At 45.0% G+C, this 24,323-nt stretch overlaps 2 protein-coding genes across 7 annotated transcripts in view; both read right to left on the bottom strand.

Annotated features, from left to right (window-relative positions):
- SNX29 (sorting nexin 29) overlaps positions 1-11,135 on the bottom strand; it is a 531,581-nt gene extending 520,446 nt beyond the window's left edge. For all 6 annotated transcript variants that reach the window (XM_077906677.1, XM_077906675.1, XM_077906674.1 and 3 more), the window contains exon 1: positions 11,054-11,135. In XM_077906677.1, coding sequence (XP_077762803.1) covers positions 11,054-11,060 — 7 coding nt within the window. In that variant the 5' untranslated portion in view covers positions 11,061-11,135. The remainder of the gene's footprint in view (positions 1-11,053) is intronic.
- A 4,783-nt stretch (positions 11,136-15,918) lies between these two features.
- On the bottom strand, positions 15,919-19,766 carry TNFRSF17 (TNF receptor superfamily member 17). The gene is made up of 3 exons (XM_077904927.1): positions 19,416-19,766; positions 18,925-19,056; positions 15,919-16,411 (listed from the first exon to the last, which is right to left on the bottom strand). Exons 1-3 carry the CDS (start codon positions 19,531-19,533, stop codon positions 16,134-16,136), a joined length of 528 nt encoding a protein of 175 aa, XP_077761053.1. The 5' UTR covers positions 19,534-19,766; the 3' UTR covers positions 15,919-16,133.
- Positions 19,767-24,323: the final 4,557 nt, after the last annotated feature.

The raw sequence follows: 24,323 nt of genomic DNA, 5'->3' as shown, positions 1-24,323 counted from the left end.
TTCCCTCAAAACATCCTGCAGAACTGTAGTTAACACTGTGTTTCTATCAAGTCCTAAGCATGCAGTGGGTTGTATCAGATGATCTATATTTCTGGTTTTCCCTGACTAAACCTGTACCTTTAACATGCCCTAGGCCAGGGGTCAGCAAATGTTTTCTGTAAAGAGCCAGATAATAAATATTTTAGGCCTTGCGGGTCATATGGCCCCAACTAATCAAGTCTGCTCTTATATCTCAAAAGCAGCCACAGACAACACATTAATGAATGAGCATAGCTGTTTACAAAAACAGGCCTTGGGCTGGATTTACTCTATGGGCCCCAGTTTGCCAACCACTGCCCTAGCAGAATTAATCAGACAGAGGTTTTGAACATTAAAACAATAGTATCTCTGTTTGCAGACTTTATGGCCACCCAGTAAGCAGTAAGATGGTTACCTGTTAGGGGTCCCCAGGAGACTGTAGCCCAGACCCACACCTCAATCATGTTCCTACCTTCCCTCACCCTATACCAAGAGCCCACACCTTGCAAGAGCCTTGCATGAGACAGGTACACCATAACTTGTGCTCACTGCTAGAATTCATGCTCTGTCACATCTGCAGGCATACAAGATGCTTGGAGCTCTCGGCCCAATGGTGAGTTTAGTGCTGTTGTTTTGTTGTTTAATTTCTACCATCCCCAAAACCCCACCACCAGTCCAAAACAGAAACGAAGGGAGTAGGCAGGAAAGGTGGCCTTGTATAGGCCAGAGGCATGTACACAACCAAGATCCGATCTCCTCCTGCCCCTACACATGCACACACACCCTCACTCCCACTCTAGCAGGGTCAGGAAGAGAATGGAAATGAGTGCTGTGGGCAGAAGTAGGGACTGAGGGAGCTGAGGGGGATGTCTCTGTAGAAACAGAAGCTGCTACTAGGCTCAAGCAGATCACACCTCATAGCAACCCCAGCTAGCGGTTGTCCCATCTTCTGGTTTTTCAAGAAAAGACAGAAACTTAGATTTTCATATTAACTGGCACCTAATTATACTTTTTGGAGCACTGCTTCATCCAACTCTGCGTGAATCAAACACAATACACTAGAGGCCATATCGGCTACCAATTTTCTGAGACACACATAAAACCTTTATATCTAACTGTAAGATGGGTGATGGCAGCAGCATCATAACAGATAAAGGAACTGAGGTTTGGAGACACAGATCACTTGCCCCAGGAACAGTGCCCCAACACTTTACCACAATGCCTAGGCCTGCCAATGCCCGAAAGGCTAGTAGGCTAACCTCAGGCAGCTCAACTTCCATGCAGGGATCCCTTTGCAAAGGGCCCAGGAAGACAAACCAACTTCTCAGTGGCTGGCCCAAGCGTCACTTTCCATGAGAAACCTTCCTGTCACAGGCAAAATAAACTGTTCTCTATGGAGTGCTCCTGTGACCCTCCAACCATACCACACCCCTAGTATAATCCGTACAGAAAGGATTATGGGGAATCATAAACCTGCTCCTCATTCCTATCCAAGATTGAGTGGAACCAGCGATAATACACCCCTGCTTACAGAAGGAACTCAACAATTGCTGAATCAAGGCTCTGGAGTTAGATTCTGTGGCTCCCCAAAGTGTCCGCTTTAAATGGAGAGGACCAGAATGAGCCAGGACACAGAAGCAGCCTCAGCCTTGTGGGTATGTGTAATGGGCTGAGGGAAGCAGCAGCTTTGTCTGCTCAGCATTTGTACATAAACAAATAATACAGACTTTATTCTTCCCCAAAGTCAAGGCACTAGTTCTCTGTACTGTGGGGTCAAGTGGCACAGCTGGGCCAGGACAAAAAGACAGACTGTCCACCACCACACAATGGAAAGAAGCAGGCTCTGCTTTAAAGGAGATAGATAGCCTCATTGGCCTTGTGAGGTCTAAGATCAAAGACCAAGTCAACAGCATATTCATCAATGGGCAAAGCATTTACTCTGGAGCAGGGCTCAGCAAACATTTGCTGTACATAACAAATGGTAAATACTTTAGGCTTTGCAAACCATAAGATCTCTGTCACGGCCACTCAATTCTGCCACTGTAGAGTGTATGCAGCCATAAACAACAGTCAATGAATGGATGTGCCTGTATTCCAATAAAACTTTATTCACAAAACAGGTGGCCAGCACAGTTCGCCAATCTCTGCTTAGAAAAACACTAAAATGGCACTGTGCAAGCATTTTGAAGGAAAAGTGTATCTTCCCTCATGGCTGGAGAAATGCAAATTATAAACCCACTAAATTAGCTGCCACATGTTACCATTATATAACTACTCAATTCACCAAGAAACATTTAATGCTGGTAAACCTGTAGGGAAATAGGCACACACTGCTGCTAACAACATACCAGTGCAGTGGATTCTGAAAGGCAACATGGCAACACATACAAAAAGTTACCAAAATATCAAAATACCTTCCTGACACCTTGGCCACTAAACTGAAGGGGAGGAAGGGGAGGATGAAAAAAGGAATAAGGGACTATTTCACCAGGCCCTCCAACCTCCAGGTTCTCTGTAAGGCACTATATGTTCATCATTTGCTTTTATTTCCATTTTCTGATGAGGGAATCCAGAGCCAAAGAAGCTCAATAACATGCTCAGGCTCTTCCATGGGGAGTTAAATCCAGGGTTGTCTGAGTCTAAACTTTTTTCCACTACACCCCAATGACTGCCGAAACACAGTATCACGGGCACACAGATTTTTCCGGTAGTGTTCTGGAACGGGGGGCAGCACACAAACCAAATCCAGCTGCTGCCTCTTCTTCTAAATAAAGTTTTATTGGAACACAGCCACATCTTTTCTTTATTGATTGCATGTGCTACTTTATGCTACAACAATGGGGATGAGTGGTTGGGACAGAGACCAGATGGCCCACGAAGGAGAAATTATTTACTATCTGGGTCTTTACAGAAAACGTATGCCAATTCCAACCTAGAACATTGTAAATGGAATTTACTTTCTTTTCCTACAACGGTATATCCATTTGGTGGAACGTTATGCAGGCTTTTTAAATAATTTTGACAGGAAGGCAAATGGATAAATGCTGTAACTAAGTGAAAACACTAATTGAGATGTAGACTCAAGGCAATTATGTAAAATGCATATGCGCTGAGCAAAGACAGAAGTGGAATACCTAAAAATCTAAATATTTAATGTTCTAGGGAGGTATATTGATAGGGATATTCCATGTTTTCACAATAATCTTTAATGTCGTTTTGGGATTTGGGGTTTGTGTGCTTTTTTTTTTTTTTTTTTTAAGATGGAGGAAGAAAGGGCGGATCCCAAAACATGCAGATGCAAGCAAGGAAAAATAAGATTTGGTGGGCAAGGTTCCCTCCAAGTAGGAAGCCTGGGAGCATGGGCCCAGCAGAGTGGGGCAGTGAGAACAGAGAAGGCACCACCGCCAGGCCTCTAAAGAGCTCCAGGATGGGCATGCAGAAGTTAGGGCCTGGGAAAGAGTCCTCACTCCCCTGAGGGCCTCAAACTGCTACACCCCACACCCAACACTGATGTTCCACAGACTTTCCCACCTCAGTGAGGGGCAATTCTTACCCTTTTCAGCTGCTCAGTTGAAAGACCCAAGAGTCACCCTTCCTTCCCTCAGGTCTCTGCTCACACCTCACCTTCCCTGTGAGGCCTTCCCTGACTGTTCCATTCAAAATTATAACAGCCCTCCCCATTCAGTTCATCCTCTATCCAGACAACAAGTCAGACACCACCCTTGGGCTCTGGACTGGGCATGCGATCCAGACTTGGCTGACCAGAGCCACATTGACGGGTTCCAGGATGACCACACAGCCGGCCAGACTGCTGTGAGTCAGCCTCAGGACTTTTGCTGGAGCAACTGGGAAAGAGGCCCACTCTTGGCTCAGGTGTTGCTACATTGTAGGATGAGACCCAAAGCTGCTGGTAGCCATCTTGCCTCCATGGAGCACAGGCTGCTGGAGGACGGAGCTAACAGAAAGGAAAGCAGAGTTTCAAATTGACCAAAAAGGTAGTCCTTATGACTCACTAAGCACCTGGATGCAACTGAGCCTGAAGACAGCACTATCCCTAGACATTCGATTACAAGATGCTTTAAACTCCAATTTTTCGAAATCAGCTTCTACTCTGCCACATGCAACTGAAGAGTCCTGGCTAACTCATTCATTACTCCAACTAAACATTTTTTGGTACGTTCATTCAATGTGCTTTGACAGACGCCAACACTACAGCCCTCTGCTAAGTGATAGAAGAAACACCAAACCATCATTCAGTAAATGTCTGAATGTTGAATCCTGAATTTATAGCCAGGCTCTGTTGCCACTAGAGTCCTCTCTCCTACCAGCAGCACTGTAACTACTACAACCACTTCGAAAGCCAGAACAATCAAGAACTATCAACACTTTCATGTTACAGCTACTTTAGAAAAATCATCCTAAAGACATATCAATCTAAAGGAAGGAAACCTACCTTAAACAAAAACATTCACTAAAAAGGAAAGGGGTAAAATAAGCTCAGTTTCCACAAATAGAATCAAACAATTTAAAAATTATACTACATGTAAAACAATGGATTAATGATGGATTATGAAGTCTATAAAAGCGATCAATACGAAGACCACATAGCAATGTGGCATTACCCTAAAATGCTAAGGATGAAAGCAAAATGCAAGTTTATATGGTAATGGCAAAATTACTTCAGCTCATACCACTGTTTCTCAACCTTTTCCTCATTACCTTCCCCTTAGGATCCTTTTCAGACTTTTTTTTTTTTAATCATCCTCTCCGTGAAATTTTAACATCACAAGTATATTGCCTGTTTACATACTGCATGTGTATCTGTGCTTTACACACAAGATTAAAATTTCTTTCTCCCTCAAGAACCAATTTTCACTCCCATTGAGAATTCATGGCCTACATATAGACAAGATGGTGGCAGGATGGAAGGTGCTTTATCTGGAATTATGTTCACATTGCCAGAATTCAGAGAAGTCCATAAAATGTCAGATTTGGGTTTCACATTTTAAGAGCTCTAAAAACCATACTCCTTACTGGTTATAACAAGAAAGTAGGAGAAGTGATGTCAATGAGATTCAGTCCACTGCCACTTAACTAGCATTGGACATGGTCAAATATTTGCTGACGGTAGAACACTTTCTTCTTACAATCTGCCACAACAGATCAACACAGTGCCTTCATTAGGAGGAAAAAAAAAAGTTGATATCATCACTTTTTCTGCTTTGAATGAAAACCACAAACATCCTTTTTTCCATTTACTCGCTTCAGCTGATTCTTTATCCCAAACACAAGCTACTGCTGGAAAGGACCCAGTCAATGCCAAAGAGAAAACCATGACCCTCAACATTCCAGAAAAATAAGATAAAGCTGCTAAAATACACACAAACATCAGGCAAGAAACAGCAGTAAATTACCCACTAAGCCCCAAACTCTGGTCTATAAGGCCGCTAGAGCTTGACTGTTCTTAAAAATTATTTGACCTCTCTGGGTCAAGCTTTCCCCACTCCTGAAACAGGGTTTTTAACTTAAAGGTTCCTGACAGACTAGTTACTGATGGAAATGAGCATCAAGGACCTTCAAATATAAAGTCTTAGGAAAGACAGTGCCTGAGAATGCTAATGACTTTCCAACCCTTCAAGTTCTACCTTCTAAGTAAGAGCAAAAGCATTAACTGAAATTCATAATTCCTTAGCTTGTAGAGGCTGGTAGTCAAGTATTCCTACCTACTGGATTCTTTAAAAAGAAACAAATCGTGACTGCTATCATCCTAAGACGACTGCTCACCTTCAGCAAGTATCCTTCCTCCAATTTGTTTGCTTCTACACACATATGTGAATCTGCAAACATTGTTTCACATGCATGTTTTAATGTGCATCAAGGTATGTATTTTAGCATAATTCTGTGCACTGCTTTTTAGAGGTTAATGTTGAGATACAGCCACTGTGATGTGCAGAAATCCATTTTATTCCTTTTAACATTTGAGGTTTTCCATCATGTGACCATACCACATATGCGCATCATCTCCCCTGTTAATGGTCATCTGAGTTGTTTCTGGCCTCAGGATACTCATTTATCTTGTGTATGCATTACCTAGGCATTCCACTTCCTGGTTATTTGCACTTAATGTGCTTGGCCTTGAAACCATCTGACCTCTGACTCTACTCAAACATTTTCAACTACAAAATACAGCAGACTCTAATTGACACTTTATAGGAAATACAAGAGACTGAGAAACATGTCAAACCACACCAGAAGGTTGCAGTCAGCAAAATCCCACAAATTGTCTATCCTGTAACAGGATGAACTATTTCCTTCAACAAAAACTGTAAGTGGTAAAAAGAGAGAGATAAAAGGGGAACTCATTCCTTTAAAAAAAAAAAAATGTTTTGTCTTCAAAGAATACAATTGAGAAAGTAAAAAAAAAAAAAAATGGAAAATTTTTGTCAACGATATATCTAAGAGATTTGTATCCAGAAATTTTTTTTATCCAGAAATTATACAGAATTCTTACAGCTCAACAAAACCCAATTTAAAAATGGACAAAGGATCTGAACAAACATTTCTCCAAAGATATACACAAATAGCCAATAAGCACATGGAAAGATGCTGAACATCACAGACCATTAAGGAAATGCAAGTCAAAACCACATAAAGATACCACTTCACACCCACTACAATGGCCATAATCAAAAAGACTGTTGGCAAGGATGTGAAGAAACCAGAACCTTCATACAGAGATGGTGGGAATGGAAATTGGTGCAGCCACTTTGGAAAACAGTCTGACAGCTCCTCAAATGAAGCCAGCAATTCTACTCTTAGATATCAACCCCAGAGAAATGAAAACACATGCCCACACAGAAATTTGTAGGTGAATGTTCACAGCAGCAATATGCAGAGGAGCCAGAAAGTGGAAACAAGTCAAATGTCCATCAACTGACAAATGGTTAAATAAAATGTAGAATATCTATACAATGAAATATTATTCAAATACAAAATGTAATAAGTATAGTTACATGCTACAATATGATGAAGCTTAGAAGCAAGATACTTAGTGAAAAGAGCCAGATGCAAAAAAGCTACATATTATATGATTCAATCTATATGAAATATCCCAAATAAATAAATCCAAGATAGGGTAGATTGATGGTTGCCTGGGGCTAAGGGGAGGGAGAATGAGAAACCACTGCTAACAGGTACAGGGTTTCTTTTTGGACTAAAGAAAATGTTCTAAAACTGATTATGATGATGTGTGCACAGCTTTGTGAATATACAAAGCACTAAAAGAATAACAATTAAGGTTAAAAAAAGAACTAAAAGACCAAAAAAATTGCACTGTTTAAACCTTATTTAGATCCTGAGTCTAAAAAATACACTATAAAATTATAAGGCAATTATGGGAACTTGAATGTTGAATATCTGATGATATAAATTACTGCTAATTTCGTATAGCTATGATAATGAAATTGAGCTATGTTTTTTAAAAAAAGAGTCCCTATATTTTTAGAGATACATATTAAAATATTTATGGATGAAAGGATACAGTGTCTGGGATTTGCTTCAAAATAAACTGGGGACATGGGACGCCTGGGTGGCTCAGCGGTTGAGCAGCCGCCTTCAGCTCCAGGCGTGATCCCGGAGTCCTGGGATGGGGTCCTATATTGGGCTCCTTGCATGGAGCCTACTTCTCCTCTCTCTGCCTCTTTCTGTGTCTCTCATGAATAAGTAAATAAAATCTTTAAATAAATAAATAAACAAACAAACTGGGGACAGAGGTAAGAAAGAAATAAGTATATAGGGGATGGTCATGAGATGATGAATGCTCACTACACTGAGATGTTTGAGATTTTCTATTTAAAAGGACAGAGGAAAGAGAGGAAATATTTCCAAGCAACACTATTTTATTGTATGCTGATCATCAATCCCAAGGGTGGGAAGACTATTTCAATTGTTTTCTCAAGAAATGTGAAGGCGGCAATAGGAGGAAAGGGTTCAAAAGGTACAAATTTCCAAGTTATAAGATAAATAAGGACTCGAGATGTCATGTACAACATGATGACTAATACTGCTGTGCAACATATAGGAAGACATCAAGAGAGTATAGCCTAAGAGGTCTCATAAGGAAAAAAAATTATTCTTTTCTTCTTTCTTTTCATCATATCCATAGAGGATGGATGTTAGCTGAGCCTATTATGGTAATCACTTCACAATATATGTCAATCATGCTGTTTGCCTTAAACTTATACAGTGATGTATTTCAATTAGTTCTATGGGGGGAAAGAAGAAATTGAAAACACCTTGCAATTTCCTTCTGTCCCCAGCAACCACTTTTTCTGCCTCAGTTACAATCTTTCCAAAAGAAGGCTTTCATCCTGAACTTTTTCCTTAAAAAAGCCATCTGTTGGTTTCCTTTTGTAATGATTTTTTAAATTAAATTTTAAAGCCTCCTTATCTTTGATATTAAGTGGCTTCTTGAAGGACACATTGATCAATTTCCCTTGGCTTGTCAATTTCACTTGCTCTTGTGATCGAAGGAAGAGAATGGTCCAGAACCCTAAGCTTGAGACAGAGTCTCTTTAGTCATATGAAAAGCAAGAGGTTTTCTGTAAAAGATTCTTAACTATAGGAAACAAACTGAGGGTTGCTGGAGGAGATGTGGGTGGGGGGATGCAGTAACTGGGTGATGGACATTAAGGAAGGCATGCGATGGAATGAGCACTGGGTGTTATATGCAATCTCTAAACTCTACATCTGAAACTAATAATACACTATATATTAATTAATTGAACTTAAATAAAATTTTAAAAATGTTTTAAAAAATCAAAGCAAGAGATTTTTCAAGGCGTACTTAGCCCCAGCCCCTTGTCTCAGAGCTGGGTCAGAAAACAACCCCACCTGAACCTCAGAGGGTCCTTATGAAAACCACGACGGGTCCAAGTTCCTGCACACATACCATGTGAGAAGCACAGTACCAAGCTGTATAAAGTTACTTAGCCACTGCAACAAGCCTTGATGACAGGTGATATGACTTATCCCCGTTTGGCTGGGACTTCCAGAATGGTCAAGTAACTTACTCTACATCACACAGCTTTATGTGGCAGAGTCAGGATTTGAACTCAGGCCGCTGGGCTCCAGGGCCTACGCTTAAACCAGGCTTTACTATCTCCTGGGTGGAAACCAGCTCACCACCTCTTTGTTGCAGTTATCACTAATGTTCAAGGACCCAGAAATCCAATTAGGCCAAAAAATCATTTGCTTTGACAACATAAGCTGGACGGACTATCTTCCAGGAAGCCCCCTTCCCAGCTCCCTCATCAGGACCAACAATTTCACAAATCTTGCTCTTGAACACCAGCAAAACAGAAGGTGCGTGGCTTGTTTAAAAATCATCATCATCATCATCCTCGGGGGGATCCCTGGGTGGCCCAGCGGTTTAGCACCTGCTTTAGGCCCAGGGCGTGACCCTAGAGACCCGGGATGGAGTCCCGCATCGGGCTCCCTGTAGGAGCCTGCTTCTCCCTCTGCCTGTGTCTCTGCCTCTCTCTCTCTCTCTCTGTTTCTAATGAATAAATAAAATCTTAAAAAATAAAATCCATGGAGATAACTCAAAAGTTAAAACTTCAGAGAGACACAGCCCCTTCGCCCTGGCTCCCCCCCCCCCCGCCCCCTCCAGACAGCCGGGGTGGAAGGCTAGGGCCAAGGGAGCCGGAGCTGGATGCGGGGACTCCCGAGGCCGGTCCACGTTACGGGGCCGGCGGGCGGCCTGAGGGGAGGCGGGTCCTCCCGAGCAAACCCAGATCCCGGGCGGGGCGGGCTGCGCGGCTTCCCGGAGCCGCTCTCCGCGCTCAAACACCCAGGAATGACTTAGCACCAAAACGCCAATAGATCGCTTCGGAGGACGGCTGGGAATCCACGGCCAAGTCTAGGGACTAAACTTCAGCAACACGGAGCACAAGCTGTCCACACCCACCTGCCTCCCGCTCCCGGCCTCCGCACCGTAACCACGCCCCTCCCCTGCGGGCGGGGTGGGGAGGGGGCGGCTGGGGGGGCGGGGAGGGGGGCTGCTGGGGGGCTGCTGGGGGGCGGGGAGGGGGGGCGCTGCTGCTGGGGGGCGGGGAGGGGGCTGCTGGGGGACTGCTGGGGGGCGGGGAGGGGGGCTGCTGGGGGGCGGGGAGGGGGCTGCTGGGGGGCTGCTGGGGGACTGCTGGGGGGCTGCTGGAGGGCGGGGAGGGGGCTGCTGGGGGGCGGGGAGGGGGGCTGCTGGGGGGGCTGGGGGGCTGCTGGAGGGCGGGGAGGGGGGCTGCTGGGGGGGCTGGGGGGCTGCTGGGGGGCGGGGAGGGGGGCGCTGCTGGGAAAGTGCCACCGGGGAAGGGGCCACCCGGATGGGTTCAGTAGGGGACAAGGACGGCAGGGGTGCAGGGCAGGGCGGAGAGACCTCAAAGAACTGCAAAGGAGCGGGAGTATGGAGAGAAAAAGAAAAAAAAAAAAAAAAAAGGCGAAAATGTAAGGAGCCCGGACCAGAGAGGGACAGCCGGGGGCTGACCAGCAAAGCGGCGGGGGACAGGGCGCGAGGGGACGGGAGGGGCGAGGAAGACAAAGGGGCTGGAGAAGTCGGTCCTCCGGGGGCGGGGGCCCGGGGCCCCGGGGGGCGCAAACGAAGAGTCCGGGGCCGGCACCCTGCCCCGGGGGCACCGGGGCGAAGGCAGGGGGGCCCGGGGAACGGGAATGGCTGGCGGGCAGGGGCCCCGGGGCTGGGCTGGGCTGGGCTGGGCTGGGGGTCGGGGCAGCCCGAGGTCGGAGGGCGCGGGCCGGGGGGCTGCAGGGCCGGGGTCTGCGCACCGGCGCCCCGGCGCTGGCCGCGAGCGGCGGACCGCAGGCGGGGACCGGAGCCCGGGCTCGGGACGCCGGGGCAGCGCAGGTGCCCGGGGCGGGGGGTCTGCGAGCCGGCGGGACGCGGGGCTCGGCGCCGGAGCGTGCAGCTGCAGCGGCGGGAGCCGGGGCGGCCCGGCCGGGTGACAGCCGCCAAGCCGCCACTCACCGCTCATGGTGCCGCTCCCGGTGCCTGCGCCGCCGCCGCTGCCGCCGCCGCCGCCGCCGCCGCCGCCGCCGGGCTCCAGACAGGCCGGGAGACAGCGCGCCGCCCCGCCCGCCGGCCCCGCCCCGCCCCGCCCCGGAAGTGGAGCGCCGCCGCCGCCGCGGGCCCGCCCCCGACCCGGAAGGTAAACACGGCCGGCCGGGGGGCGTCGGGGGAGCCCGCAGGTGGGAGACCCGCCGCGCTGCGACCGTCGCGGGGCGCGCCTGGACCGAGCCGCCGGGGAGGCCGCGCACCCGCCACGAGGAGACCGAGCCCGCACTGTCCCGGGGAGCGGGAGGGGCTAGGAGGGAAGTGAAATCGGGTAACGGGCCAAGCCGTGGGAACCGGGCATCTCCGGGGGCGGGGCGGGGGGGGGCGCCTCAGGAGCCGACCTTTGAGCGGAGACCTGACCGATGGCTGCGAGGCGGCCGTGGAAGATGCACAGGACAGGTGTCCCAGGAAGGAGCAGCGGGTGCAAAGGTCCCGCCTCGAGGGGTTGGCTGGAGCCAGGGGGTGGGTGAGAGACAGGTCGGAGAGCTGGATGGAGGGCCTTGTGGGTCTCGGATTTTTCCGCTTTAAGTAGGTAAGGGAATGGGGAGCCGTTGGAAGAATGTAAGCAGAGGAGTGACGCGATCTGAAATCGTTTTTAAGATTTTATTTATTTATTTATTTGTTTATTTATTTATTCATGAGAGACACACACAGAGAGAGAGAGAGAGAGGCAGAGACACAGGCAGAGGGAGAAGCAGGCTCCATGCGGGGAGCCCGATATGGGACTCGATCCCAGGATCCCGGGATCACAACCTGAACCAAAGGCAGACACTCAACCGCTGAGCCACCCAAAAGAAAACAAAAAGAATGAATTGTAGTGGGGCAGGGTGGAGAAGGGGCACCTGGTTAGAAAGCCACTGCAGTCGGTTGCCCAACAAGAAATAGTATGCCTGGGGTACGGTGGCGTTGGAGATGAAGGTGGATGGATGCTGCTGGGCCAACATGTGTTCATAACATGAAGCTCAGGTTACTGCCCCGTTTTGAACATGGAGGAGATAGGTTAAAAGGGCATTTTTCCAACTGGTTTTGCCCAAAACCTGGAGTAAACAAATACATTTTACATTCCAACCCAGTGTACACATGCATACATTTAAGGAGATGTTTAACAAAATAATTACATGGGTAATGTATTTTCTTCTATTTTTCTTTCTTTTTTATGCTAATGGAGACAGTTGAATGATCCACTAATAAATACTGATCCACGTTGAATACACTGAATTGAGGACTAGGCCCTGCAGGTAAGTGGAGGCAGAATTCCAGCCAAGTTCTGTGTGACCTACAACTCCACGGTCTTCCTACTACACTGTCTCAACACAAAACCTCTGGCCGCTGGCAGTTTATCTTTTGGATTCAGGAGAAGTCAAGAGCTCTTTGGAGAAGGCTGTCACGCAGCATTATTTATGACAGTGAAAGAGTGGAAAGTACCAAACCCCAACTGTGGAAGAATAACTAAGCAAATCATAGCCCACTTCATGAGGAATCTCTTGCAGTAGTTGAAAATGCGAATTCTAAGATGGAAGTATGGGGAAAAGCTCACGATAATGCATTAAGTAAAAAAAAAAAAAAAAAAAGTCCCATGCAAAGTGTTCTGTATGCCATGATTAACAATTATGTCGAAATAGCACATGTAGCAGGTACTGAGAGAATGGAGAGATGAAAATTTTTGTGTGTTTGATTGGTGGGGTTGTCTTTGCCATTTTCAAAATTATACTTTACAGTTGTTAATTTGTAATCCTCAAGAATCTACGTGCCTATATCCACCCTCCAACTTCCCCACCCCCAAAAGCTTAGTTTAGGTCCTCCAGCCTCAGTAACCCCCAGGAAGGCATCACATACCTGCTTCATGGAGTTGTGGGGAGGATAACGTGATTTACCTTCTCAGAGCGCCCCCTACCTTACCTTCATGGCACTTGAGGCTGGATAAGTTAGTGACCTCATAGCTTGTGCTGTAATGTTTTCTACCTCCAACCACTCCCTTTAAACGTTGTAACTCCTAATGGCTGAGTAACATTCCATTGTATATATAGGCCACATCCTCTTTATCCATTCATCTGTCAGAGGACATAGTGGCACCTTCCACAGCTTGACTGTTGTGGACATTGCTGCTGTAAACATTGGGGTGCAGGTGCCCTGGCGTTTCACTACATCTGTATCTTTGGGGTAAATTACTCAGCTATCAGAAAAGATGAATAACCACCATTTGCTTCGACGTGGATGGATCTGGAGGGTATTATGCTGAGTGAAATAAGTCAGTTGGAGAAGGACAATCATCTATGGTTTCACTCATACATGGAATATAAGAAATAGTGAAAGGGATTATAAGGGAAAGGAGGGGAACTGAGTGGGAAAAATTAGAGAGAGACAAACCATGAGAGACTCCTAACTCTGGGAAACAGAGGAAGGGGGTGAGTGGGAGATGGGATAACTGGGTGACAGGCACTAAGGAGGGCACTTGATGGGATGAGCACTGGGTGTTTATACCATATGTTGGCAAATTGAATTTAAATTTTTTTAAAAAATCATTCCAGCAATGTAACTCAAAGTATTTATTATGAACCAAATACTTTCATGGAAAAAAAGTAAATATATATACACACATGTATATGTGCAAATGAATGTGTCTATGTGTTTTTATTTAATCCTTAAAACAACTTTATAAGTAGATTCTATTATTATTCCCATTGTATAGGTAGGGAAACTGAGGCACAAGTGGTTGAGTAACTCTCACAGTCACCTAAAGTCTATAACTTCTAGTAACAGAGCCAACATTCAAGCCCAGGCAATCTGGCTCTAAGAGCCAGTGCCTGGGATCCCTGGGTGGCGCAGAGGTTTAGCTCCTGCCTTTGGCCCAGGGCGCGATCCTGGAGACCCGGGATCAAATCCCACGTCGGGCTCCCGGTGCATGGAACCTGCTTCTCCCTCTGCCTATGTCTCTGCCCCTCTGTGTGTGTGTGTGTGTGTGTGTGTGTGTGTGTGTGACTATCATAAATAAATGAAAATTTAAAAAAAAAGAAAAAGAGCCAGTGCCAAACCATTGTACTATATTGTCTCCTGTAGCCCTCAAGGGCCTGGAATGGAACCATTATGGGCCCCCAATGGGCAAAAAGGGCTCACCAAGTTTCCCCATATCCTAAACCCAACACAGAACCCACACAGCCCCAGGACACCTGGATGGCTCAGCGGTTGAGCACCTTCCTTCGCCCCAGGGTGTGATCCTAGAGTCCGGGGATCAAGTCCCATATCAGTCTCCCTGCATGGAGCCTGCTTCTCTCTCTGCCTGTGTCTCTGCCTCTCTCTCTGTGTCTCTCATGAATAAATAAATAAAAATATTTTTAAAAAAGAAGAAGAAGCCACACAGCCCCAAGACTTTGAAGTCTATGCTATGGTGCCAGCGGACATCTTAACAACAATCAAATTCAACATATTATCAGAGGCCATCATCACCTGTTGCATAACCTTTCCATAACACCTCAGGATCTATGCACAACCCCAGAAAGGGAATCCCTCCTTCCCACTTATGACTAAGATTATAGCCCAAAGAGATGAGGAACTCAAATGGACTTCAACTGATGTGAAAAGAAAAAAAAAATCATGATGTTTGGGTTTAAATCTTGGCTGTGCCATTTACTGGTTATGTTACCTTGCTCTGACTCAGTTTCTGCCATTGTCTGAAATGGAGGTAATAATTGTCCACCTATCTTGTGGTTTATTGTATGCATTAAATTAGTTAGTACAGATGAAGCATGAACAATCCTGGCACATAAGTAAGGCTAAGTTTTTTGTTGGGTTTTTTTTTTTAAGATTTATTTATTAGAGAAAGAACGTGAGAGGTGGGGGGAGAGGGGACAGAGGGAGAGAGAGGTAGAGAATCTCAGGTAGACTCCCTCCTGAACACAGAGCCTGAGTCACAGGGCTTGATCCCACGACCCATGAGATCATGACCTGAGCTGAAATCAAGAGTCCAACGCTTAACCAACTGAGCCACCCAGGGGGCCCTAGGAAGGCTAGGTTTTAGCTATCATTATTACTACCTGCATTGGGGTCTTAAAATGATACCTGCTATACCCTTATCACAGTTTGCAGTTACACATTTATTTATGGGATTGTAATAATGCCTGATGTCTCCATTAAGCTGAAAGCTCACAAGTGATTGAGCCTTGCACTCATGCACTGCACACTAAATTAGTGTGGCTGACTCTAGGCTTCTTCTGTCTCCAGGAATACATAGATAACCTTGCTTTTCTTTTTTTTTTTTTTTTTTAAAGGGGACTTGGGTTTATTTATTTATTTTAAGGATTTTTTTTATTTATTTATTCATAGAGATACAGAGAGAGAGAGAGAGGCAGAGGGCGAAGCAGGCTCCATGCAGGGAGCCCGACGCGGGACGCGGGACTCGATCCCGGGCTGCCAGGATCACACCCCAGGCTGCAGGCGGCGCTAAACCGCTGCGCCACAGGGGCTGCCCTGCTTTTCTTTAATAATAAAAATCAGGGATGCCTGGGTGGCTCAGCGGTTGAGCGTCTGCCTTTGGCCCAGGGCATGATCCTGGGGTCCTGGGATGGAGTCCCACATCGGGCTTCCTAAAGGGAGCCTGCTTCTCCCTCTGCCTATGTCTCTGTCTTTCTCGCTGTGTCTCTCATGGATAAATAAATAAAATCTTTAAAAACAATAATAATAATAATCAAATCTGGCCTGAAACGTATGCATGTATGTGTGTATAGGAGAGAAAGGGGCTAGCCACAGAAATGTGGGACTATGGGATCTACACACTGCAGTGCTTTGTTTCAGTAAGTCAAGAATTTAATCATGAAACCAAGGAAATTTCCACAGGTAAGCTCCCAACAATAAGGTAGGGAAGTACATCTAACATAAAGATTTTCTAGAATTAGGACAAAAAGCTCTATCCGCAACTGATAAGTACAATCATCCTAAAGAGATTACTCCTTCTGACGTTAAGATTCTCAAAGCAGCTCTGACCAGTTGAAATGGTTAATCATCTGGTAAAAATGGATTTCTCCATCTCTGTGACACTGGCCAGCAGGCTATTACAGTAGTCACTTGTTTTCGTGGTGACAAGAATGGTTGCACCTTCCTCCATAGCTGGGAGTGGAAAGAAATGGTCAGAATCCACCTTTGATTTGCTCTTGACACAGTCTTCACAGGTACATTCTTCTACTGTGTACTCCAGGCCCCTCGAGAGAACTTCCTCGCTGGTCCTGCTATCACGGCCCTTCTCCTGGTCAGCATCCGCCTCGTTCTGGTGAGCCGATCCTGATTGTGTAGAAACAGAACGATCAACCTCAACTTCCCAGATGGTGCCGTCCTGGCAGTCTTAGCAGGACACCTTAGGGCCCAAAGCAATGGAGACAGATCTCCTACAAAACAAATGTCCTGCACTGGGAGTCAGGAACTGACCATAGGCCACATTGGACTTTGTTTAGGCCCATACAGTGTTTTTAAGTGTTTGCTTATATGCTGTGTTGGCCTCCGTTTGTTTGTTTATTTATTTATTTATTTATTTATTTATTTATTTATTTATTTATTATTTATTTATTTTAAAGATTTTATTTATTTATTCATGAGAGACACAGAGAGAGAGAGAAGCAGAGACAGAGGCAGACAGAGGAGCACGCTTCATGCCGGGAGCCCGACGTAGGACTCGATCCCGGAACTCTAGGATCACGCCCTGGACCGAAGGCAGGCACTAAACCTCTGAGCCACCCAGGGATCCCTTATTATTTATTTATTAAGATTTTATTTATTTATTCATGAGAGACACAAGGAGGGAGGCAGAGATACAGGCAGAGGAAGAAGCAGGCTCCCTCCCTACAGGGAGCCCAATGCGGGACTGGATCCCAGGACCCAGAGATCACAACCTGAGCCAAAGGCAGATCCTCAAACACTGAGCCACCCAGGTGCCCCCTGTTGGTCCACGTTTAAAAATCAAGAGATTTAGGGATCCCTGGGTGGTTCAGCGGTTTAGCGCCTGCCTTTGGCCTGGGGCACGATCCTGGAGTCCAAGGATCGAGTCCCGCATCGGTTCCCCGCATGGAGCCTGCTTCTCCCTCTGCCTCTCTCTCTCTCTCTCTCTCTCTCTCTCTGTCTATCATGAATGAATGGATGAATAAATAAATAAATAAATAAATAAATAAATCTTTAAAAAAAATAAAAATCAAGAGATTAAAAAAAAAAGCCTTCAAGGGATTTGATGTGCAAATCTAGGTAATTGGTCTCTTTCAAAAAAACAACAAATAGCTAACCTTCCTCCATGGAAACAATTGCCTGAAGTCAATAGCCGCTGTCTCCTTGAGGAAGGGCCCTGGCTATTCAACTGTTGAAACCTCCACCTGGCCCGCTACATTCACTGGTTACCCACTTGGCCCTTGAAGGCATTAAGTTATGGGCTCTATTTTATACTTGTGGAAATGACAGATTACCGTATGTTACACACAAAATGAGCCTTTGGGGGACACTTTAGAATTCAAAGTAAGGATACTTCTCTTACAGACCATTTGGTATCATATCAAAAATTTTTTATATTGGGCAGCCCCCACGGCTCAGCGGTTTAGCGCTGCCTTCAGCCCAGGGTGTGATCCTGGGGACCTGGGATCAAGTCCAGCATGGGGTTCCCTGCATGGGGCCTGCTTCTCCCTCTGCCTGTGTGTGTGTGTGTGTGTGTGTGTGTGTGTGTGTGTGTGTCTATGTCTCTAATAAATAAGTAAAATCTTTTTTAAAGAAATTTTAGAATGAATTTTTTTGTGATCATGTATGGAAGGAGTCTCTGTTATGTCCCCATTTATATGTCAGTGAAGGTAAGTTTTACTACTTCCCCAACCTGCCACAGAATAACTCCATCTTCCAAAATGTCACACTTAAAGTCATTCCCCACCTGTTTCTCAGACCCCAGGCAAAAATAAAGAGAAGAAAAAAAAGAAGAAAGAAAGAAAAAGAAAGAAAGAAAGAAAGAAAGAAAGAAAGAAAGAAAGAAAGAAAGGAAGGAAGGAAGGAAGAAAGAAAGAAAATGAGAAAAGAAAAATGAGTAAATTATGTGGAACAGCCATCTACCTCCCTTTTCTGCAAATGAGAAGACAAATGAGGGGGGTGCTTTACAGATTATACATGGAAAATAAATGCATCAGAAATAGGCCAAAGGCTGCAAAGCATTTGGGAAATCAGATCATGGGCAAAGGTGCTGCTGAAATATTTTTATCTTAAAAAGCCCTTAAGTAGAACATTCACTTCTCTCAGACTGGTTCTCTGCTGCTTAATAAAGATAATGATCTTTAAAATGACTGCTCAAATAATCCAGGAACAACTGATTCTATTCATTTCTAGCATTTTGGGGGCAGTAAAATATTCACCAAGCAAAAAATGTTTACATTTGTATTAAAAATAAGGCCATGGATCTTGCCAAATACATTTTTCCTGATAGTAGCAGACCGAGCTTGCAGTTTCTTGAGAGTAAGTAAACGTTTAATCAATGTGCTAACTTTGGTCAAAGAGATGGATGTTTGCCAAGGAAGCCCAGTACCTCAGAAGAGTAATTACTGAGGGAAAACTATAGGGGAAGGCTAACTCTGTGGGGCACCTATAAAGAAGAGACAAACACCAAAAAGAAGACAGCTCGCTCCTGCCCCAAAGTTCATTTAATACAACTGTCCTCTAACATGCTCGAAAGGGCTCTAACCAAAGAAATAACTCAACAGGAAAAAAGAAGAGAAGGAACTCAAATCACAATAGCCACCTCTTGGAAATAGATTCCAAAGTCTGACCATTCAACCAACCTGTGTTTTTACATTCGTCCTTTGATGGTTCAGAATTCATCTTCCTTAGCAAGAACATAAACACGAAAATGGTCAAAGAAACTATCAAGCTCAGGCCCAAACAGGTCCAGAGAATTGCATTTGTTCCTTTCACTGAATTAAAAGAATATCAGAGAGATAATGAACTGACAACATAATATCCACATCAAGTAAAGATTATTTGCCATCCAATTCCCCTAATTCATCAGCACTGACTCGTAAATCCTAAATAACACTTAATTAGAAGAGTTGATAAAAATCCATGTTGCTAACAGCACTGCATCAAATTGAGCTCAATTCTGAGTAATTACTTTGGTCCCATTGGCATTCAAATACTTGCCTTGTTTCCTTTCTCTTTTTGATACAGAAGACCTCACCATCTTCCCCGCAATGTTTTTACTCTTTGAATAAGTAGTCAAAGTAGAGAAAATAGGTTACACCAACAAATGAGTTGTTCAAGCAGGATTACTTACTTGCATTACAATAATGCTGACATGGTACCGGAGGGGTATTAGAGCATCGAAGGTGACATGGTTTGCAAGCATTAAGCAATCTGTCAAAATATTCATTTTGGAAGCACTGCTGAGCCATCTGGAACTTGATCACAAAGAAAAACAAGAAAGCCCCAGAAAGAACAGCATGGAAGGACAAGTAAAATCTCGTCAGGAATTCCCCAGCAAATGTAGTGACAGCAGTTAGAATGTCGATGCGAAAAAAAAAAAAAGAAAAAGAACTTCACAACTATGATTTAGTTCTTCTGGGCGCTCTTTGTACTTCGACTAAGGATTTGAATACCAGCTCCAATTCCGGTTTCTAAGTTTGAGGCCCGGGGAGGGTAAGAGATCAAAGCGTAAATATCAAGAGCAAACCATACCTGAAACAGAAACTGTCTATTTATAGAGGAAATTTCTATAAATAATCCAGGTGACAGTTGCAAGGTGTAGACTAGCCCGAAGCCTCAGGCAGGAAGGTTCGATAACCGCTTTGGGACCATCTGTTCACGAGCTGTGCAGTGTGATAGGCCCCCAGGGAGACACATAAGGTCTGAACCCCCTTAAGAACTTAAAATCTAACGGGGGCAATAGAAATCCACTCAACCACTGAAGGAATGAGAAAGAGAGAAAGGGGCATCAAGCATGCCTGCCAGGTTTCACACCTATGAAGAACTATGGAATTCCAACAGAAATAAGGACTTCTGGGGTTAAAGCTCAGTTGGTAAGAGGGTTTCAGGGAAGATAGGTTTGGGGCATTCATAGTCAAGTCATCCATGCTCCACTGTTGAAAATTTAGAAACAAGGGCGGGCACCTGGGTGGCTCAGTAGATGAGCGTCTGCATTTGGCTCAGGGCATGATTCCGGGGTCCTAGGTTTGAGTCCTACATCAGGCTTCCCACAGGGAGCCTGCTTCTCCCTCTGCCTGTGTCTCTGCCTCTGTGTGTGTCTCTCATGAATAAATAAATAAATAAAATCTTTTTTAAAATTTAGAAAACACAAATGAGCAGATAGGTAAACTATATTTGGATGTATCACAGAAGTGTGAAAAAAGGCCTGCTGCCATGTTCTGTTTGGTCAACCCCAATATAGATATTTCTGGAAGGATTTCTAAGGATAGATGATAGGTAGATGTATAGAGCACATTTTCCTTTTTATATAAATGGAATCACTTGCATTTGCTTTTCACCATACTGAATGGGATCCCCATAGAGAGATATCCAGAGAGGTCAGCCAGAAATTCAGGACTCAGTTAAAATGTGAGAGAATGACAAACACCGCATTCAGTACAGTGATTATCTCTGAGGTGCAGGGAGGGTACAAAAGAGCCTCCAGTTGTGTTGGTCATATTTTATGAAACCAAATGGTGGATACATTGGTATTTGTTGTGTTATTCTTTTGTTGTATTCTTTGTTATTATTGACACTTTTTTAAAAGATTTTATTTAAAAAATAAAGGGAGAGGCAGAGACACTGGCAGAGGGAGAAGCAGGCTTCCTGAGGGGAGCATGGTGCGGACTTGAACCCAGGACCCCGGGATCACACGACCTGAGCCAAAGGTAGATGCTCAACCAGTAAGCCACCCAGGCACCCAACACCTTTTTTTTAGTAGGCCCTGCACCCAGCCTGGAGCCCAACAGAGAGCTTAAACTCACAACCCTGAGATAGAGACCTGAACCAATATCAAGAGTCAGATGTTAAATCGACTGAGCCACCCAGGTGTCCCTACACTTTTTCATATTTTTTAAATGGTATATAATAAATATTAAAATAGTGATGATAATAACATAAAATGCGGGAGTTAAATACAACACTTTTTTGGTTTGTTTTTAAGTGAAGGGTTTGAGCCTAAGAGAGAGTGTGGATTCAGATATTGATCAAAACCTCCCATTCCTCTGGGGTCCAGGCACTGAGGTCAGTGGGTACAGCCCAAGGGCTGCCCCAGCAGCTTCCACTCCCACGAGCTCTTGCCAGACATTGAGGCTGCCAAAGGTCATAGGAAAAGCGTGCTTAGAGAAATGGGAAGACAAAGATAACCAAGCGAGGAGAGTTTCAGGATGGGATGGGCAGTGAGGTCAAATTCTACAGAAAAGTCAGAGGCGATGCCCTAAGGAAGGAGGTCACCAGTGCCCTTTAGGTATGTTTGTGGGAAGAAGCCATACTGTAAGTACTTATGGAGTCGAGAGAAAGAGAAGCAGGCAATGTGGGCCATGCTTGGGAAGACGGGTAGAAACTAGAACAGAGCTTTGACAACTCTTAGGAAAGGAAGCACAATTGCTTCTGACAGATGAGCTTGCTCAGGTGCCTGATGTCAGGTGCCCAAGGATGTTTGCTGCTACATCATTTGTATTCACAAAAGCCTGTCCATCAATGGGGCCTCGCGGTGGAATACTACACCGCCATCAAAAAGAATGTGCCAGATGTGTTCTGATATGAACCATACATAACTGAGTGGAAAATGCAAGTTACTGAGCAAGTATGTAATCTGTTCTGCTGTGTTGATAAATAAAATAGTAAGTAAGGACACCTGGGTGGCTCAGTGGGTTAAGCATCCAACTCTTGGTCTCAACTCAGGTCTTGATCTCATCTTCTACTCTTGGGTCCTCCCCTTCCTGGTCACAAGAGAGCTGCAGCACCTCCGGACTTCACGCACCTCTTCCTTCCAAACCGTCTCCCAAATAATCTCTTCTCTGTCTCTGGTTTTGTTTTTTGGTTTTTGGGGGTTTTTTATTTTATTTATTTATTGATGAGAGACACAGAGAGAGAGAGAGAGAGGCAGAGACACAGGCAGAGAGAGAGAAGCAGGCTCCATGCAGGGAGCCCAACATGGGACTCGATTCTGGGACTTGATCAAGCCCCAGGCCGAAGGCAGGCACCAAACCGCTGAGCCACCCAGGCGTCCCTCTGTTTGTGGTTTTAAATGTGTTAACTTCCAAACCTATGTGTGCAACTCCAACCTTGTCCCTGAAATCCACACCCAACTACCAATTGTCTACTTGATGTCTCTACTTCCAAGTCAGGAGGCCCCTCAAACCTCATCGAACTACATTTGGATTCTCCAAAAAGGAGAGAGTGTATGCTGTCTCCACCAAACCTACGTTGTCATGGAATCCCATTTTCTTCAGGGACCACCGATGAACATTTAGGAATGTATGTTTCATAGACACAATTTGAGAAGGATGAAGCCAGATTAGCTCCATGATTCCCCCCAGGACTGTGATTTGGGGACTTAGCAGAGCAACATTTAAAATAAGAATATTTTAAAGTTTCATGACAGAGTTTGTTGATGTAATAACATCACCAAAACATTGCTAGGTCTGACTTCACTCTACACAGGAAAACAAACCAAAACAAAACAAAAACAAAAACCCCAAACAGGAGGAAAAACCATGCCTGAGTCAGCCCCAAGCTTCTGCACCCACTTAAAGCTCTGAAGAAGCCGAGACATTGCCTGAGACTTCCAAAGCCATTAGCCTGCTCTGCAAGGAAGATTCCATCTCCCCACATTATTAAACTACGATCAAGTCTTCACAGCAGAACACTTTGACCATTGGCTCTTAACTTCAAATCAAAAGTACACAGTTTCTTCCAAGGGCTTTAATAGATTTTTCACTTGGGAAGAGAAATCTAGGTCTGTATTAGTTCATGGGGAGCCTGCTTCTCTCTCTCCCTCTGCCTCTCCCTCCTGCAAGTGCTCTCTCTCTCTCTCTCTCTCTCTGTCAAGTTAATAAATAAAATATTTTTTAAAAAATGAGGGCAGCCCGGGTGGCTCAGTGGTTTAGCGCCACCTTCAGCTCAGGGCGTGATCCTGGAGTCCTGGAATCGAGTCCCACGTCGGGCTCCCTGCATGGGGCCTGCTTCTCCCTCTGCCTGTGTCTCTTCTTCTCTCTCTCTCATAAATAAATAAATAAATAAATAAATAAATAAATAAATAAATAAATAAAATATTTTTTAAAAATGAAAGAAAGAAAGAAACTGACTCACACAATGATGAAGCTGAGAAGCCCTAAAGTCTACCATTGTCAAGCTGGAGATGCAGGAGAATCAATAGTGTTGGTGTAAATCCCAGTCAAAGAACTGGCAGGCTTGAGACCCAAAAAGAGCTAAGAGAGGTAGATATTTTAAAGAATTGGCTCACACAGTTATAGGGGCTAGCAAGTCTGAAATCTACAGGACAGGCCAGCAGACTGAAAATCCAGGAAAAGCTTGGTGTTGTTACAGCCTTGAGTCCAAAATCCAGAGGGAAAGCCAAGCAGTCTGGAAACCTAAGCAGGGTTCCTATGTCACAGTTTTGAAGGCAAATTCTTTCTTTCAGAAACCTTGGTCTTAAGACCTTCGACTGATTAGATGAGGCCCACCCACATTATGGAGGATGATCTGCTCCATTAAAGTGCGCTAATTTAAATGTCAGTCACATATAAAAAAACACATTCACAGCAACACCTAGACTGTGTCACTCTAGTGATCATTAGAGCTGTTGCCGATAGTACAGTTTTTCCTTCTGAGTACAAGGCCGGACGGTACTCTCCATATCCCTCTAGAAGTTACACATGTAACTTGCTTTTGATCAAGGAAGTGTGAGCAGAAGAAACGTGCCACTTGAAGGCAGAGGCTGTACTTAATTCATCACATTCCCTTCCCTCTGCACCACCAAATGGCAAAACCTCAGTGAGCCCAAATTTATTTGTAGAAGCCTTAGCTCCCAATGTGATGGTATTTGGAGGTGGGGTCTTTGGGAGGTGGTTAATTTTAGATGAGGTCACGAGGAGGAGGCCCTCATGGTGGAATTAATGCCCCTAAAAGAAGAGACAGCAGAGAACTCACTCTCTCAAGCAATCTCATGCCATAGGAGCACACAGCTGCAAGACAGAAGGAGAACTATCATCAGACA

This window comes from Canis aureus, chromosome 8, assembly GCF_053574225.1.
Source record: "Canis aureus isolate CA01 chromosome 8, VMU_Caureus_v.1.0, whole genome shotgun sequence".
In the NCBI taxonomy this organism is placed as follows: domain Eukaryota; kingdom Metazoa; phylum Chordata; class Mammalia; order Carnivora; family Canidae; genus Canis; species Canis aureus.
The sequence above is the reverse complement of the archived record's forward strand: the minus strand, read 5'-3'. Positions and strand labels throughout refer to the sequence as shown.

What these genes read in the sequence shown, in the direction of transcription:
- TNFRSF17 (XM_077904927.1), bottom strand. Translation starts at nt 19,533, where the DNA reads ATGGCTCAGCAGTGCTTCCAAAATGAATATTTTGACAGATTGCTTAAT. An exon ending in TCAGCATTATTGTAATGCAA is followed by an intron (nt 19,057 to 19,415) that starts GTAAGTAATCCT and finishes CTTTTAATTCAG; the next exon opens with TGAAAGGAACAAATGCAATT. An exon ending in GGACGAATGTAAAAACACAG is followed by an intron (nt 16,412 to 18,924) that starts GTTGGTTGAATG and finishes CTACACAATCAG; the next exon opens with GATCGGCTCACCAGAACGAG.